We start from the raw sequence: 17,841 nt of genomic DNA, 5'->3' as shown, positions 1-17,841 counted from the left end.
CATTTGATATGCGAAAATGACCCATAAATTAGCGAAATTGCTCAAGGGATTGAGAATCGAGGCTGTTTGTTTATGTTTGTTGCCCCATACCATATGTTTTTGTAAACAAACTCTGACATAACTCGACTAAAATGTCGCCCTGTCAAATCGATAAAAATCCACCTTCTAAATACATACACCTTGATTTTTTGTGTGTAATTAGTACTTCCGTATGTGCCGTATGTCTTTCTAAATCGGTTCGGTGTGCAAGCCCATCAAGTATTTTGTGAAAGAAGCAGGAAATTGATGAACGATGCAGTGTTTATAGATACGATTACTAGCTTCTACAATGTACGATTCAGTAGTACAAGTGGTTCGTTTGATCCAGTATGTTCAGTGGCCTAGTGGGAGAAGTGCTGTTCATTCACACACCGTACTTACGGCTGCCCCGTACTTACGGCTGATGTGTATCGAATTGAGGCGAATTCATGGGAGCCATTTTGGTTAGGCCAAACAAAACAGAAATTATGGGAAGGATACAATCATTCACATAACGGTACGTATGTTTACAATTTTATACCAAATCTGAAGCAACTTCTCCACTCAAAATTCTCCTGTCCCGACGGAAGTATTTGAGACTTGTTGGAATATTTGAAGTCCTAGTACCCAAATATGCCTCTGAGACAAGGACTCTGTCCAAAACCCGCGTCCAAGGTGGTATAAGCTCGTGTTCGTACACCAACACGATATAAGCTTCATAAGATTATCTCAGACGAGTGTCTTGCAGACACAAAAACACGGAATACAATAGTATAGTAACCATGAATTTAAACAGGAGTTGTTTAACTTACATGAAGTTTGTGTGAGCGTGGGCAAATAGTAGAAGAAACAAACTTCGCAGCAACATTCCTGATCAGGTTGCAACTTACTATTCAGTTCGGTATCAATGGCGTATCAAAGAAGGAGACGTTCTAAGTCCCTTTCTTTGTTCATGGAGTAATTCTGCACACAGAGATACACGAGGCCTTAGGCAGAGACAATCCCCTGGGTACTACCAGCCTTTTACTGACTAAATCCTTTATGAGCCTTTGTATGACATTTCCAGGTTACCAGCTAGGGTAAGCTAGGGTATTATTTACTTCGGAAATGAGAGGTATAGACGTATAGACGGCGTCTTGCTATGACTACTTGGTTAGGGTAGTCAGGCGTCTTAGCTTCACAACCACCGCCGGGTAGTGAGAGAGCTAAATGAGACTCTTCCAGCGATGGTACGTTGAGTTGGTTCCTCTGGCTAAAGTCTGGTTGAGCACCTAGACCAGCCTCAACACGCACCTGATTTATTTCGATTCGTTTGCGTATTTTTTTGCTAGCGAGACGTTAAATTTCGAATCGTTTCGGCAATGACGATCCAATTCTTGCGACTGGAATATGTTCATGATACGATGTTTTCCAAAGTCACTTCAATGTCGACTTGGCTATTAATTCGGAAACATGCAGCGCGGGTCCTCGGGCACACCATGAAGACATGGTCAGGTCTGTGCATTCAGGGCAGTTAGCCTATTGTATCAGCTTAATTTTTTTGGGGGTCTAGAAAGAAGCCGTGTCCTGGCAGCAGTTCGAGGGATTCGAGGATGAGTTAACGTGTCTATGCACCGTGTGGAGAAACATTACACTCCTGCAGGATGAAGATATAACTCATCCTTTGTCCTTCTAGCGCTGTGAAAGTCACTGCCAGCTTCACGACACCGTATGTAACAACGAGCATCTTCTGCAATCAAGAGATGCAGTTGGATCATCCCTGCAACTACGCAGCACGAATCGTGAGATGTTCTGCGAAAAGCGCTACATACTCGTTGAATCAGCTTCCTGAAGAACCCCGTCAGAGTTTGGCGATGAGCGCTATATTCGAACAGGTTGGACCATATCGAACCCCAGCTGCCACCACTAAAGCAACCACTCTCCTTCGACTGGCTCGAGGATCTACAAGGTTTGGCATCATTTGCACGAGAACGTTTATCATCTGCGTTGCATTCTCGATACCAAATTACAATGTGGTATCCATGTGAGTCGATGATGACACCTAAGTATTTTAGAGTCTGCGTAGACTGTACCACCGTTCCGCCGATACGGATGCTGCTATGCTGTTTAGTTCGATGAGAGCTAACCACAATATATGAGGTCTTTTCGTGCGCTAATTTGAGTTTGGCATTCCTCGATCATAACTATTGACTGCTCTATAGTGCGTTCTAGTTTTGAGATTTTCGAACCCACAACCGTGAGTAGCAAGTCATCAGCGAAGCCCACTGTGGTCGCATCGGACGGAAGGTTTAACCGTAGGACACGAACGTACGTAAGGATCCACAGTGTTGGATCGATGACAGATCTTTGTGGTACTTAAGCTGTTGTCCATTCGTTAAGCTCTGGGCCTCTTATTGTTCTAGCTCTATGAACGACAAGAGCTCTTAGCGGGCGAGTGCTTTTGGAGGAAGCTGCCCTTTGGATGAGTTCCCTTGGAAGAGACCCATTAAACTAGGTCCATTTATGACGCCAAATGGATGATACTATGGATGGCTGCACTTAGAAAGGAACCAATACAAGAATTGAGGAATTGGTTGCACTACATGGACATAGTTATGGATGACCTAACGATCACTGGGATGCCTCTACAACTATCCCGAATTTCTATCCACTTTGTTTTGTAAGCAAAACGATTTGCACTTCTGAGAGGTATCCTGTTTAAGAAGCGTCCTGAGAAGAGGGATAATTCTTTCATTCCAAGCAGAAATACACACACACACATCGTATTTAATGTTTCTACAAAGTTTTTATTTATGTTCATGCTCATATGGTTTTGTATTTTTAAATGCTGATATCGATTTAATTGTGGTTGATTGTGCAACATTCCATGAACGTGCTGCACCATCCATCCCAACACTTCACCCTCTAACATCCTGCATACTTATCATGCTGTTTCGATTTCTCCGTGCTTTCTTTGCTCGTGTACACAATTGCGTTACGTTTGCACCAACTAAAAACAACGTCCATAGTTATGGGGCCGATACCGAAACCCTGTATCGTACCGCACATATCAGACAGATCTAATAGTAAGAGTTCTCGCAACACGAAACCGTGAATCGTGACATACATCCTTTGCGTAACATTTTACTAACGAGGTGTTCGGTACTTCCTGAACGACATCAACCGTTTGCGCCTAGGATCTGCTTACTTGCTTCTTATAATAATTCAATGACTATTTCACAAACTTAATTTGGGATTATACAAGGCTTTCGAGGGCTTGCGGGGGCACCTTAAAAACTACATACTGTACAACTCTGCGAGACGAATAGTGGCCTAGCAATACTGGAGGATGTCCTTGTGGTTCGCGACGCGTTCCAGCTTACTACAATGATGATATTGCATCGCCCCAGCACATTAACTTGAGAATTAAACAACGGACATTTCAGAAGGGTACACGCACACGTACAAATACATTCATTCACGCATTCAAATACATTCAAAACATAGTAGCATCCGTTACAACTTCCTCTCAATAATCCCCCCTTGGAACCACCGCACATAAATATTGGGTGGAGGGGCTCTACGGATACAGCCCAACCGCAATAAAACAGAAAACTATTAATGGGCAAGTAATTACTTACAACAGAGAGAGAGAGAGAAAAAAAAGAAAAGAATTAAACAAAACCTAAACAAAATAAATACATGCTACGGTGTTGTAGTCACTCGGTTTGCTTGGCCTGGATGGAACCCCGGGAAGGTGGGGCCTGGTGGACCGTTTTTCCGTTTCGTGACGTGACCGAATGATCGGTAAATATTAAACTCAGTCTTTCCGTATTTGCGCGCAACGTAACGGGATGATGGACGATCTGCGTAGACTGGTGTTAGGCGAACCCCGGGTCTAACAGATCGAACACCGGTAACTTCGGAAGGGACGGGGATAAGGGGACTCTACTACCAAACACACCGTGCACTCCTGTTGTCTTAAGACCCTCTTCGCACTCTTTCGCTCGCGTGGTTAAAGCCCATGTCTACTAACAAACAAACAGGATCTTAATCAGTCTTTTCAATAATTATCCTTACGAAATGGTACCATTAAAATAGTTCCTAGCATAAAGTTTTTTTTTCCTATCCCTTACCACCGCACGTCTTGCCCATTTGCCTAGTAGTTTCGTTTGATTTTATTTCGTGTCGTACCTTTTAAGAGCTTAGTAGTATGCATTAGTAGTAGGCATTAAACTTAGTAGTTGTGTATATTTATATGGCATTGTTTTTTATCGTTTCAATTTTTCCCATTTTTTTTTGCTCGCTCCTTGGTTTTTCTTATTAATTGTCAACTCGATGCGCTAGGTTAACATCAAGCATTTTACTACTGCTACTGCTACATTATTCTAGTTTTACAATCAACTAACACATCTCCACGATGAGACAACCAACATTGTTCCGTGTATGATACACATCATCTTTTTGCTTGCTGCTACTGCTATTATCTGCTAAATAGTTTGATTTGCTTTTTGTTTTTGTTCAACACGTTTCGCATCCCATCCGGTAAGATATGGCTTCAGTTAAAGAAGAGCAAAAGAGAGTCCTTATCTTACCAAATCGTAATACCCTTTAGGGACCTAATGCACCGACTTGCGACCTCGTAACAGCTCATTGGTTGTTGGCTGTGCCGGTGGTAACTAACTAATAGGAAACTATTTGATGAAGAACATTTCCACTTAAACAATATAAACAATAGTACAGCCTAACTAGGTTCATTTCAGAAAAAAAATGTTAATATGCATATTTATGTTTGTACGCATATTGTGCCCTCAGAACAGAGACACGAAACAACATAAGAATAAAATGCAGGAACCGTGTTTTAGCTCAACTCACATCACACTCGCACTAGCTTATAGGAATCATCATACATTATAGGCACTCGATGGTAGAATCATGCTGGGGCTGTGGTTCACTCTTCTCGCAAAAGAACCGCACAACCGCGTACATTGTCTTGGGTGTATGTGGCGTCGTTAACATTAATCATTACCGGCTAATCAGTTAGTGACGAAAAGGCAACACACACATTCGAACCATTCTCGCCAATGTTGGGAGATGGTCGTCTAAACCTAAAGGGAAAAGGTGTGTAGAGCAGGGACTAAGCACTAGACACATTAGAACTAATAGTACATGGTTCGGTGATACCTAACCGTTCTGCGCTAATTTTCTAATCGTTCCTAGTTTTTTTTTGTTTAGATAAGGAAAAGATGCATTTTAGTTATTAAAGTCTTAAATTTTTGTGGCGTTTTCGAGCAGAGCTTTCAGAAATACAACCTCGTTGCATGATGCTGCATAGTCAAATGTGTGGGGTTCTAGCATTATGCTACACTATCCCCAATGATTTGTTCATAACTGTGAAAACGCTTTCGAAGATGACTACCAAGTTTAAGAAACGATGGTGTACAGACTTTGGAGCCTGATAGGTTTACAATCTTTTTGTTTTCGAAAAGGACCATTAAAAAGGGGTGAGAGAATGAATTAGGGAGCTAACGTTAATGTTAAACTACTAGTGTGTAGAGACGGCTTTCCCTGGAGGCGTTTACTTAGGTCAAATAGTCAAAAGAAACAATTCATCTAAGATGGTCAAACCTAACAGTAACAAAGAAAGGAAAAGGGAAGTCTTGGATAGCGTCCTTCGGGATGCTTCCTTCTATTGCACTTCCGTTGTGGGTAAAAGCGTTTGCAGAAAAACGCACACTTACGACATACATACAGACGCATCTTTATCTTTGCGGGGGATTCTCGCTGATTGCGCGAGCCATTTGTCTGGGCGTGTTTTTTTGGTGGGTGGGTGAATGATTGTTGGTGAGTACTCGTTTCAGTCTATTAGGCTCACGATTTAGTTTAGCCGACGAAGAGAATGCTTACGAAGGGAGAGAGATAGAGATTCTGTTACTGCTAGCGGATTGCTATTACCGTTAAGCTATAATGCTAATTGTTCTATGCTCCCTCAAAATGAGCTGTCTATCATCTGTTGGTGTGTGGTTAACTTTGTTAAGATTAGTTAAAAATATTAAAAAAAAAGAAACAAAAAGATGCAACAAATAGCTAAATACTTCTACAATTGCTGGTGGTGCGCTAGGCATTTTAAATAAATTGGTGGGATCGGTTCGATGACGTCATTAAGGTAACTTATGTTGCAACGCGCGCGTTCTTCTTGCGAGAAGATACATTTAGGACCGTGCTTAACTTCCGGTGGGGGTCGTCAACTACAACCATGACACCATGGAAGGGTGAATATAAAGGAATAGAGGATTGTGATTCGATGCTGAATCTAGCCTTCGACGTTGGTAGATAACAACCGTTGGTGGGATCAACAAATGTCTGTCAACTAATCTTAATATACTCCTCAGTGGATAAAGGCTAAAAAAACTCAGTGAACTTAGTTACCCGTTTCTCGAATTTGTCTATGCTTCGCAATGGTAATAGTAATAGTAGTAGTACGAGCGTTGTTGAGTGTGCCCGATGCATTGATCGAGGCAACAGTCGAGCGATAATGCTGCCACTCTACGATGATTCTGAGGGTGCGTTACTGTCGGCGATGATTTCCCGCTTGATGGGGATGTTGTAGTCTTCCTTTAACTTACCGGGCGCTGGCACGATGACACCCTGCTGCTGGGGTGGTGGTAGGGAGGGTGGTACCGGTTGTGGTGAGGGTGATCGCGATCGTTGCGTTGCGCGAACAATGGACGAAGGAGGCGGTGATACGGAGGGTCCTCGTTCCTCTGAATCACGCTTGTGGCCCATGGACAGATCTTCTACGTGATCGTCCTGTCCTTCCAACGGTCCCGGACCGCTAGGGGGTCGTTCGCCACATTCGCTGCCCGTCTCGTCGATCGAGTCCTGCTCCATGGGATGATCGCGCCGTGCGTAGACAGGATCTGATCCGTTGTGGTGATGGCCATCCCGATGGGGGTGTGCTTCCGCAGGATCTCGCTCTCGCTGTTGCTGTTGTTGCGCCGGATGGTGACGATCGTCTTCCGGAGAGCTCATCGAGACGGAGCGCATGTATTTCATCAGCACACTTGGGCTTGGTGATCGAGCAGTTCCGTGCGTGCCCGGAGACGTGCTCATACCATTAACAGCCGCATGAGCTGCTGCCGCAAAGGCCATGGCGTGTAGTGCTTCACGACCGGCAATGTCTCCACCACGAGCTTCCAGCGCTTGCTGCAGGAAGGAAGGATCGAGCAGTGCCGCTGCAGGATGTGGGATCGTAGGTGGCAGTCCATGGTGGCTTCCATGCTCGAGTTTGATCATACGACCGGCTTCATGATGTGCCATGGCTGCTGCCGCTGCAGCAGCTGCGGCCGCTGATGCGTCGTCGTCCTGTTGCTGTGACTGAGAAGGCATTTGCTGATGGTGATCACCCGGATGTGAGCTTCCGGGAGCACCACTGCCTGGACCAAACATGTGACTCGCACCGCTTAACCCGTACGGGAAGGATGCCGGGCTACCGCTTGAACTGGGCGATCGTTTGAGTGCCCTGTTAATCGGACGTCCAGTGGTGATGCCCAGCTTCTTCACCTTGTCGTAAAGCGTGCGCGAAGGAACACCAAACTTACGCGAAGCCTGCAATGCACTCATGCCCTTACGCACACACTCGATCGCGTTCAGGATGTCCGTACGGGTGTACTGCTTGTAACGCTTCCATTCCGGTTTCTGCTGTTGATGTGGCACGTACGAAGCCAACCGAGCATCGCCGCCGAAATTGTGGGGTGAGTCCAGCAGATCATCATCGAAGGATTTGTCCGCGTATGGTGAATGGGATGGTTCCTTGATTGACTGGTGGCGGGAGAAATTTGGAAAAGACGAAATGTAAGTGTGATACAGAGTTATAAATGCAAAAGAAAATATCTGAAAGAGTATCTGTCCGAAGTACTTACCTTATAACCACTGCCATTAGAGTGATGACTGCTGGGTCGCTCGGGATCGGACTTCATACTGCCTTGGATCGTTTGTATCGTGGCCACCGTTGCTGCTGCACCAGTAGGAACACCTCCACCTGTCGATTGGGAGGAGTCGGCAGGATTTGCCTGAGCCAGTACGTTTCGCAGAATTGGAGTGTCGCGGAGCATGCTAGACATGGATTGCAGTTTCTTGCGCTTGAGCGGGTTCATATCGGTGCTGGAGTCGTACGCAGAACTGAGCATGGTGTGCAGCTGTGTTTGGCCGAGTCCTGGCCAACCGGCAGCTAATGCCGCAGCCGCTGCCGCTGTCGATGGTTGAGCAGAAGCGGAGGTAGCGCTGGAGGTACTGCTGGACGACTGGTGCGTGGACGATTGATGGTTGCCGCCTTGTGACTGTAGTGCAATCTGTGTCGCAACGGATGATGCCGAGGAACCCGAGGTTGACTGGATGCGATGTGGAGAGGTGGCCGAGTGTGAGAAGGATGAGGATCGGTCACGGCTACGTTCTTCACGTTCGCGATCACGTTCTACGGCACCGGGACTGCGTGAGTATAGGCTGGAGTACGGGGATTTGTACGAATACGGCGGGGAGGAACTGCTGCTCTGAGCAATCGATATGTTCGTCGAGGTCGAGATGACCGGCGATGACTGGTGCTGATGTTGATGGTGTGAGAACTGACTACTGATACCACCACTGCTACTGGTCGGTGGAGCGTCTTTCCAAGAAGAGGACGATGCTGTCGCAGTTGCTGATCCAGCAATCGAGGACCCTTTGCTACTGTAGTTGTTGTTGCTGGCGAGCAGTGTAGTGGCTGGGTCGCGATCACGCATCAAATGGTCCACGTCGACCATTTTGTTGAAGCGACCCTTCAAATCAGCCATATCGTAAAGGCCCTTCACTTCCAGCTGTTCGGCGATTTTCATAATACGCGGAATCTGTGCCTGAGTCACGTTCACCTCACCGGTGTACATGTACTCCAGCAGTGCGCGCATTTCGAACTCCTGCACACCCGGGAACAAAATACTGCAGTGATCCATCGGGACATCCTGCAGGATCGTCTGGAAGTAAGGCGAGTTGGCGGCCAGCACAACACGATGCGCCTTAAACTGCACCTGATCGTCGACGTAGATCGTGCAGTCGACGTAACACTCCATCTTGATCAACGCATCCAGTATCTCGACCAGGTTCGATTTGTGATTGTTCCATCGCAGACAGTACGTTTGTCCTTCGCTGCTACCCATGTTGAAGGCCGTCTGTTTTTGCTGTACGTATTCTTGAGCTTCGGTGATGCGGGTGGACCTATACCGTCCAAAAACTATCCACTAGTTTTGCTCTGTGAGAGGACGGAGAGGAGAAAGGAGGAAGTAGACTTCCGGTTAGTGATGAACAGCATACGTGCAATAGTGGAGTAGTTTACTAGTTTAGCGACAGTGCTGCCATGTTTCTTTGCCATTGTCAAGACTCTCCAATAACACTACCGATTCATTTCGACTATCGCGACAGAGCGCGAAAACAAAAACAACATTTGCGTCGCAAAACCAGCCTTCCTACGGCAAAACCCCGCAATGTTGTTGTTTACGGGTTTTCTCGAGGTCTCACTGCCCGTCCCAGCGTGTGACGATTTTCATTCCCGCTGAAGTGCTCTGAGTCACGCGGAGCGGAATGTGGTGATAATCGCAATCAAGGTACATGGGTGTATGGTGGCGCTCTCGCTCTCTAGATCGCGACCAGCATATCATCAGATTCACGGCGCACCGTAACGGAAGCGTGATTGCCGAAATGAGCCTCCGGGGGGCGTTATCTTGCGGTAACGCGATTGTGTGTGTTACGGGAAACTAGTGGCGCTTTGTGCGAATATCGTGCGAAAATAACAACACACCTTTCCTCCCGGGTCACTCCCCCGGATCGGTTAGGCTGATGGTTAGCTCCCATTAGTCGGTGCTCTTCTGTTCTTTACCGAATATCGGTCCTCGTCTTATCACTCGAGACGTCTTATGTGGCAGGTGTTGACCACCACCATCACCGGAAACGAATCTCTTGGAAGGGGTACCACAGCACCGGCTTTAACTTCTGCTACGGGCTTATCTGATTATTCTGTTTTGTCTTTGCAAAAGGGTGTATACAGTCAGTTCCCGACACACGCGGACCATGAAATTTCGCGTTTCACGAATATTGCTTTTTGCATCGGTTCAACTTTATATTAAGAAAACAAGTTTTTTTTATTGCATTTTCAATGAACATACAAAACTGTTATTCAGAACATTTATACAAAACAAGAATTATTAAAAACTTCTTATATACACTTATTTGGATGAGCGGAAACTCCTTGTCTACGTAAATCGTTGCTGTTAACGACAAAAAACTTAAAAAAAAACTGGCAAATCTACTAAATCCCCCTACATCCAAATCCGCTCAACTGCAGTACCGCGAACAACGCGAACTGACTGTATATGAATCCGAATATTTTTGTGAATCGTGTCGAAATCGCACATCGCGTGACCACTAAACCGTGCTCCGCCAATTTTAGTGTACAAATTAGAGACGAAGGAGTTGGCTTTATAGTTGGGCATTTATTTTCGTTTTTTTTTTTTGTGCAAACACATCCTTCCTTTCCAATTTCAACGGCAGATTGCGAATGAAAAAAAAACGGGGATTCCAAAAATATCGTTCAAAGAACATTCAGACGATCTAATATTTGCAACGGAAATGGAAGAAAGTCAGGAGCTTTTGCAAATCCTTTCTATCCGTTTTTTTTTCTTAATTATTTTTTTGAACCCAGCTTTCTCGTTCGATCCTTATCTTGGTGGCTAAAGTACACAAAAAAGAGAGTCCATTCTATTTCAAGGCAGGCAAGAAAATTGGAACACTTGTTCGTGTAAAACTCGAGTGTTGTCTCGACGGGGTGAAACAGGGATTTCTTCATCGAACCAAACGTGAAAGAAACAGTTTGCCCTCGAGCTATAATCCACTTCCTGATGTCCTAATTTGTCCACAGTCGGCAGGGTCGCAGCACGTCCGAATGCTCATGCCAAAATGCGTGCCCAAGCTCAAGTGGCAAAAGCTACGAAACAGCGAAAGAACAATAAATGGAAGCAGCAAAAAAGGAAGAGAATCACTCATCATGGACAGAAAGCGGTTGAAACTAGAGGATTAGAGCGAGGGATTTTTGCACTTTGCACAGGCACAAGAATCGTGCACAGGTCAACAGGAATTGGAGAACACAAAATAAATCAAGTTCACGAAACATCCCTTCTCAACGGGTCCGATAAATGTGCCAAGCAGCGAATGGAGGATTAGGTACACACGCAAAAAGGACCAGAATACGGCACGCCGTTGTGCAATATGAGGTTAAAAGGTTATAAGGTGCCGTTAAACCTATGTCTGCTTCCCTTTTTTTTTGGTATCTCCAGGTATAATGATCGAATTAAAGGTGCGGAGGTGAATCGGATGGTGGGATGCGATCCTGCGCAAACATTCTCGGTGACCGTGTCTTATCCCCGGTCAGCAAATTCTCATCATTACGATCAGCACGCACCAGCATCACCGCTTGCTCGCTTTCCTGATCACCATCAACGTTATTATCGTAAGCGTAATGATTTATTGACAAATGCTTTTACCAGGGGATGCAGGACCCCTGAGATGGTGGTTCAAGGGACCGACTGCACCGGCATATCGGCACCGGGATCGCAACGAATCCGGGTGGAATAAAGGGAAACCCTTGTCGATGTCCTACCATTAATTACTCTCGCTGGCAGAAAATGATGTTGCGAAACGTCGGACCATGTATGACCCGTAACTCCGGCAGCTAGGCATTGAGGTGTATGGCCATTTTTTTTTTTTGGCGATTCCACCTCTCATTGTTCCTGTTGACGTCACCCACAAAAATTGAACGTCAAATGCCGTAACAGTGTGAGCATCTAAAGGACTTGAGCTTTCCCACGGCTATGCAGTTCCACTGCAGTTGCACATCCTCCGCATCGCAAACTCTTCAAATTCAAAGATCATCAGTTTGATTGCGGTTCGGTTGTTTGGGTGTTTTTTTTTTGCTTTCTTACTATTATTACGGTTTGTCGCTTTGGGACGAACCTAGGGCATCCCTTTTTTTAAACTTCACTGACTGCTTCCTCTACATTGCCGAGAGGGCAAGAAAGGGCACAAATAAACTATCACTTTGCCATTGTTGGCAAATGCATCGGAGCTGCGATTTCCGTGTGCTGAGGTTTGGGTTTGTGCCGTGCTGAATACCACCAACGGAGCAGACGGAAAGCAAGATTGTTTGTGCCGGGAACGAGAAGGAGAAGGCAACAGCAGCAAGAAGCGCAGTGCCATTTCTTTGAGGTTAAAGATCCTCAAAATAAAGGGTAGATCGTCCTTTCCCTGTATTGCATTCAAATGAGTTGATGGGAGATTTGGATGAATAATAGACGCAGAACGAAGGAAATGCACTTTGGTGCATCTTCGAAGAGATCATTCGAATGGGGGGGAGAAATCTTCCGTATGCAAATTTTGTGATCCGTCTACCGACATTTAGGATCCTTTTTCTTTAAACATGATTAAATGGTATGATAAATGGGAGGAAGCATTATGCAAATTCTCCTTTTCACTTTCGCCGTTCTCACACTTGAGGGTACAAGGCAAGGATGGCAGAAATTCCAAACCCAAATGAAAGTGAGAATACGATCGTCCCCCAGGCAGGTCACAACGACAACAAAGGTTGCATCACTGTACGAATTTCGTCGAAAAGACCCGGGCTGCACAATCTCTCTCTCTTTTCGCTAGCTGATAATGATAATGCACAATCTTGGTCGGTTGTGGTGTTACTCACGCCGTATCTTGTGTAAATGTAAGCTATCTTACCCATAGAGGGAGCATGTTTTCGTCCAAACTATCTGTTTGCCCATTGGTCTCATACATCCACTTGGGTTTCAAAGTTCAGTTTTGCTTGGGTAGTTTGGCTAGTACCACCAATACAACATTCGCCAGCGCATTGGAAGACTGTACCCAAAAATGGCCAAAAATCATGTCATGGCTTTTGAAACTGAAACCAAAACGATCAAATATCCAAACATCAAGTTTCTTCGAACGAAACAACATCCTTCGAGGGAAAAGGGCATCTTTCGTTGCCAAATCCCTTGCCAAACGGAAAACGGAAAACGTGTGCAAACATCTGAACAGCATACACGTTGGTTTGGTTGCTTGGAGTCCTGCAGACAGTCCTGCGACATTAGGCGGCTCTAGTTTTCGGGCGTCTGTTTTGTGTTCTTCTTCTCCCACACCAGCTTGTGCAATTGTGCAACGCGTGTGTATTTTTTTTTTGTCTTTAGCTGACCTATTTCTTGGTTGTCTACAGTTTGGGAGGGAAACTAAACTGATCCTGTCCGCGTATTGCCGACGCCAAACGATCGGAAACATGTGCAGCATGTGTAGGTTTAAGGATGTTCAAAAGGACTTACCTTCGGTTGACTTTTTTGTTGTTGTCTGGCTGTAGTGTTAAACTTTCACTTCCAGAACCGCTTCGTAGACAAACGATGACGCGTGTACACCAAAGTTCACGTTCATCACGATCGTGCCGAACGGCACAACACCTGATTGCCTTTTGATTTTCTCGTCGAGCACGTCCACACACGGCGAAGTTGGAATGGAGATCTCGTTAAACTCTCGCGAAGCACTCGCCTAACGATGTTTGAACGGTGGGATCGAGTTTTCGAGTAGGGGGGGACACGCTGAATTCTTGGCCAAGAATTCGTGCGTAAAAGGGAGTGGGTTTGAAAAATTTTGATAACCTCAAGCACAGCTAGGACCGAAAAAGTTATTGCAGAAATGTGTGGAAACTTTGTGTGAAGCCGAGAACACACCTCAAGATGCCTGGACGAGACAATGCGCTTATCCGGATCGTTGCTTGCGGGGGTTCGCGACCACTTGAAGTTCTAGCCCCCGTTGCTCTGGGGCGTGTTGATGTAATGCTGTGCGAGGTGAAGATGTTGCTGTGAGGTTTTCCCCTTTGTGCGATTTGGCGGGGGAAGGTTGGAAAGTGGAGGAGGTGTTGGGTGGGACTTTTAGGAGACGCGCGCGCGACTTTCTACGCCACTATTACTTGAACCGTGCACAGAGATTTACGCCTTTTCTTCCTTTTTCTTCTGGCGCGCTGCTGCTTCGTTATATTCGTGTTTCGCGTTCGCTTGTGCACGCTTTCTACTGCTTCGCTAGACCACGATTCGCTCGCTGTTCTTCTTCAATCACTACTGCACATGGAAGCCGTTGCCAAAGTTTTACTTCCTTGTTTCCTTATTTAACGGATCGGGTTGTTTTGGTATTTCAACACAAACACTTTCAAATTTTTCGTCACTTCACTCACGTTCGTTTTATCACTAATGTTTCGTTATGAATTTTAGGTATTCGCAACTTATCGTTATCGTTTGCTGTTCGCTCCCTTCGTTTTGCACTAACCGTTCGTCTCTCTTCATTGCATCCACGCAAACATTGCACCGTACTGCACCGTTCCACTGGCACTCACTGCATATGCGTTAGGCCACTGCTTCCACGCGTGCTTATTTCCGGACCCCCCGGGAAGGTCGTCTGCACAAACTTCCGCCTTCGGCTGCTGTCCACTGATGTTTGCCGTGTGATCATCCACTTGCAGCGGGATGCAACTGTTGCCGAACACACCTACGGCGAGAGGAACATACGATCGCGTTAGAAGATGCACTAATAATTTTGTTTGTTTCGTTGCACTTTGCACTTTGCGTTCTCAAACAGTTTTCGTACCGTTTTGTGTTTGTTGCAGAATTTTTAAATGCTTTGTTGCGCTTTCGTTCAATAAATAATGCACTCCTTCGTTGCACACCGAATGCGTTTCGCGAGTTTTTTTTTGTGTTTTGCTCGAATTTATAATTCAATCTTTTCTGTTAAGCGTTTAACCGACTCACACACACACACACACACACACACTACCGAAAAACTGCACATGCAATTTTGGACTTTGGCCCGTGTCGTACGGTTTTGTGTTGTGCGCGCGATACGATGGCGTGTTTGGTGGTCGATCGGACGTGCTTGCCAATGAGCGGACTTTTCGCTTCTGATTCCGAGAACGGTTGCGGCCAAAACCAGAGCCCACCGAAAATCGCCGAAGTCAATCGCCGTCTAGATGGTACCGGCCCGAGGAGACGATGGTATGGGATGGAAGCGAGCTTCACCAAAACGGTTCGTGCTCTGCACGAAGACCTCCTCACCAAGGCACTCTCTCCTGCGGACCACCTCGTCACCACTCATCCCGGTCATCTCTCGCTCTCCCTCTAGCCTGGGTGCGGTTTTTCCTCCATGCACTCGAAGGATGCTCGATCCTTTTCCAAAATGCCACTCACACCGTCCGGCTTTCCCTTTTTCGCATTCGCCCTTTTCCCATCGGGAACCCTTTTTGGGCATTGGGTGAGTGAATCTGTGCCCTTTTTTTCCCTTGTGCCCACTGTCTCGCTCACACACTCCGCTGCGCATAGACCGAGGGCGCATTTTTATGCTGCACCGCGCAGCATCGTTGCATTGGTGTGAACGGGAAAGCAAACCAACGGGTACCTTCTCCTACCGAACCCTAGCGAAAAAACCTAGCTACTCGCTCTGTGCTTCTCACTTGCACACCAAAAAAAAAAAAACAATCGCTCTTGCAACAGCCCTTAGCCGCCCTACGTTCGATGTGCCCTTCGCACAGTTTTTGGAAGGTCTACCAGTCGGACCACTCAGCTACGGCTCGTAGGGCGTTCGGCAACGTCACCTTCCCTACTTTTTTTTTCTATTCGGCTGTCTTCTACTATTCGTGCTCACACGCGTGCACTCACGCCGGTCGCCCGAATTATGCATGCGAGCAAATTCTGCTGCAACTGCCAGCATAAACGGCAGCATAAGCCGCTCGTCATTCGGGGTGGGGGTAAATCTATGTTGATCGCGGCGCGCAAATCATGCTGGAGTGGGGATTTTTCCGTGAGCACGATGCATCGCGATGCGTGAGTGCTTCTAGCCAGCACGATCGCGAACAAGTGAAACGCATTCGCCGCTGAGTGCCGATGTATGCTGCGAGATGCATTTTTCGGGGTTTGCGCGAGCAAACTGAGTGGTGAATCGGTTCGGGGTGGCCAGAGGCATGGTGTGGCCGTGAATGGAGGCTAGCACACACACAGCAACACACCGATAGAGAGTTCGGAACAAACAGGGCCAAATTGCTGTTGTCGGAGGCAAGTTTCATCACAACAAGACGGGATAGAGAAGCACGAGAAACACGTATCTATCGCATTGCTATACTGGTAGACGCTTCTATCTATCGCTTCTATCGTTTCATCCAACGGATGCTTAATGTATCTCTCTTTTTTGCTCCTACACCATCCCGTTTCCTCCCTCTGTTTGCTTCCTCTGTCCCTCGGTGTGTGTGTGTATATATGCAACCGGAGGAGGTCAGCATTCGACGTGACACGCCACGTCGATTATATTGGCGCATTCGTTGACCATAATCGTTAGCATCACACTCCAAACCGTCACTCGTGGAGGTCCGCACAAGTGCAGTGGCTTTGAAATGAAAGTGGCCGAGTTGTTGTTGATGATGTAAACGAATTAGCTGTTTTTTTTACTTTCCCTTATACCTATCCCACGTTTTGTATTGATTTCTAATGATAGTTGTAAAAAAATATAAACGGTCCTTTTTGTTCATTTATTTATTTTTGTTGAAATACTGTAAAAACTTGCCTTTTTGCAGAAATTAAATTAAATTAAAAATAAAAATCAACAAAACAATGTTTCACCTACATTGTACGTAAAACACAACCTGTTCGGCAATGTTTACATATTCAAAGCGGACGCCTGGTACTTCACTAACCAGGTATATACAGTGAGCGTGAAGGTTTTTTTTGTGTACGATGATAAATACACTAATGGTATAAAATGTATGTTCTGCAAAAAACATTTGCAAAACCATTCATAAGGAATGGCATCTTTGTAGGGAATAACAATAAGAAAAGTGGTCGCACCTATTTTGCTTTCCTCCGAATGATGCGCCTTTGAAAGTCAGTTGCCTTTGGTATGTTTTTCTGCATTCTATACCATTTTTATTTTCAAAGAATACTGAAGTTACAAAAAAGATATAAAAATCTTGATAAAAAAGAACGTATGAATTTTAGCAAATGCGATAGATAAATGTCTTCTCTTCAGATAATCCGTTAATCGTCCTAGATTGTCTACACCACGCTGAGAAAAACATGTTTAAATCTGATGTCGCAACTTGTATATCATGTCATTTCAAAAGTTGAAGTCTGTACAATATGTTACTAAAATATCTTCCAATATTCAAAATGCAATTAGACACAATAAATAGACACAATGATGTTGATAAAGAAGTGTTTCAATTAAATCTTGTAAAATGACATCAGAATATATTAATCCGAGAATTTAAGAAAACGACCATCATCACCGAAAATAACCTCACATCCTCCAAAATTCCTTTTCTATCCTCCGGGATTGTTATTCTCTTGCACGCTTTTGTTTGTGCCCAGCCTTAGATAGATTTTTGAGAACAAAAAAATATAAGTCTCCATAAAACCAACTCCATTCTCTAGCAGTATAAGTTCATTTGAGAGCTGCTGGAGAAATAAAACTAAGCTGTTGGATGTCTTAAGCTATCATGTTCGATTCAGGTTTTAGCCAAAAAAGATCTGCATTGCTAATTTGATGTTAGCTATAATGCATTAAAAATACTTTTAAGGTTTATTAAAACTGAATCAAAAATATACATGATAGAAAACATTTTCCCTACTGGATAAATAATTGATCAGGTTTAAAAAATCTACTAAAGAAGTGTATCTGCACAAATTGATTGTCCCGAGCATGAATGAAAATTAAGAATTAGCAACAAAATTGTAC

At 45.2% G+C, this 17,841-nt stretch overlaps 1 protein-coding gene across 2 annotated transcripts; it reads right to left on the bottom strand.

Annotated features, from left to right (window-relative positions):
* Nucleotides 1-2,783: 2,783 nt before the first annotated feature.
* On the bottom strand, nucleotides 2,784-15,159 carry LOC118517292 (longitudinals lacking protein, isoforms A/B/D/L-like). Of its 2 annotated transcripts, XM_036063278.1 has the most exons (4): nucleotides 14,710-15,159; nucleotides 13,398-14,610; nucleotides 7,920-9,277; nucleotides 2,784-7,818 (listed from the first exon to the last, which is right to left on the bottom strand). In XM_036063278.1, exons 3-4 carry the CDS (start codon nucleotides 9,183-9,185, stop codon nucleotides 6,544-6,546), a joined length of 2,541 nt encoding a protein of 846 aa, XP_035919171.1. In that variant the 5' UTR covers nucleotides 9,186-9,277; nucleotides 13,398-14,610; nucleotides 14,710-15,159; the 3' UTR covers nucleotides 2,784-6,543. The 2 variants fall into 2 exon arrangements, with proteins under 2 accessions (XP_035919171.1, XP_035919170.1); XM_036063277.1 differs by having other exon boundaries at nucleotides 13,398-15,159.
* Nucleotides 15,160-17,841: the final 2,682 nt, after the last annotated feature.

The sequence above is a fragment of the Anopheles stephensi genome, unplaced genomic scaffold (assembly GCF_013141755.1).
Source record: "Anopheles stephensi strain Indian unplaced genomic scaffold, UCI_ANSTEP_V1.0 ucontig92, whole genome shotgun sequence".
In the NCBI taxonomy this organism is placed as follows: domain Eukaryota; kingdom Metazoa; phylum Arthropoda; class Insecta; order Diptera; family Culicidae; genus Anopheles; species Anopheles stephensi.
The sequence above is the reverse complement of the archived record's forward strand: the minus strand, read 5'-3'. Positions and strand labels throughout refer to the sequence as shown.

Coding starts and splice junctions, on each gene's coding strand:
- LOC118517292 (XM_036063277.1), bottom strand. CDS start 9,185: ATGGGTAGCAGCGAAGGACAAACGTACTGTCTGCGATGGAACAATCAC. Junction 7,819..7,919: donor CTAATGGCAGTGGTTATAAG/GTAAGTACTTCG, acceptor TCCCGCCACCAG/TCAATCAAGGAACCATCCCA.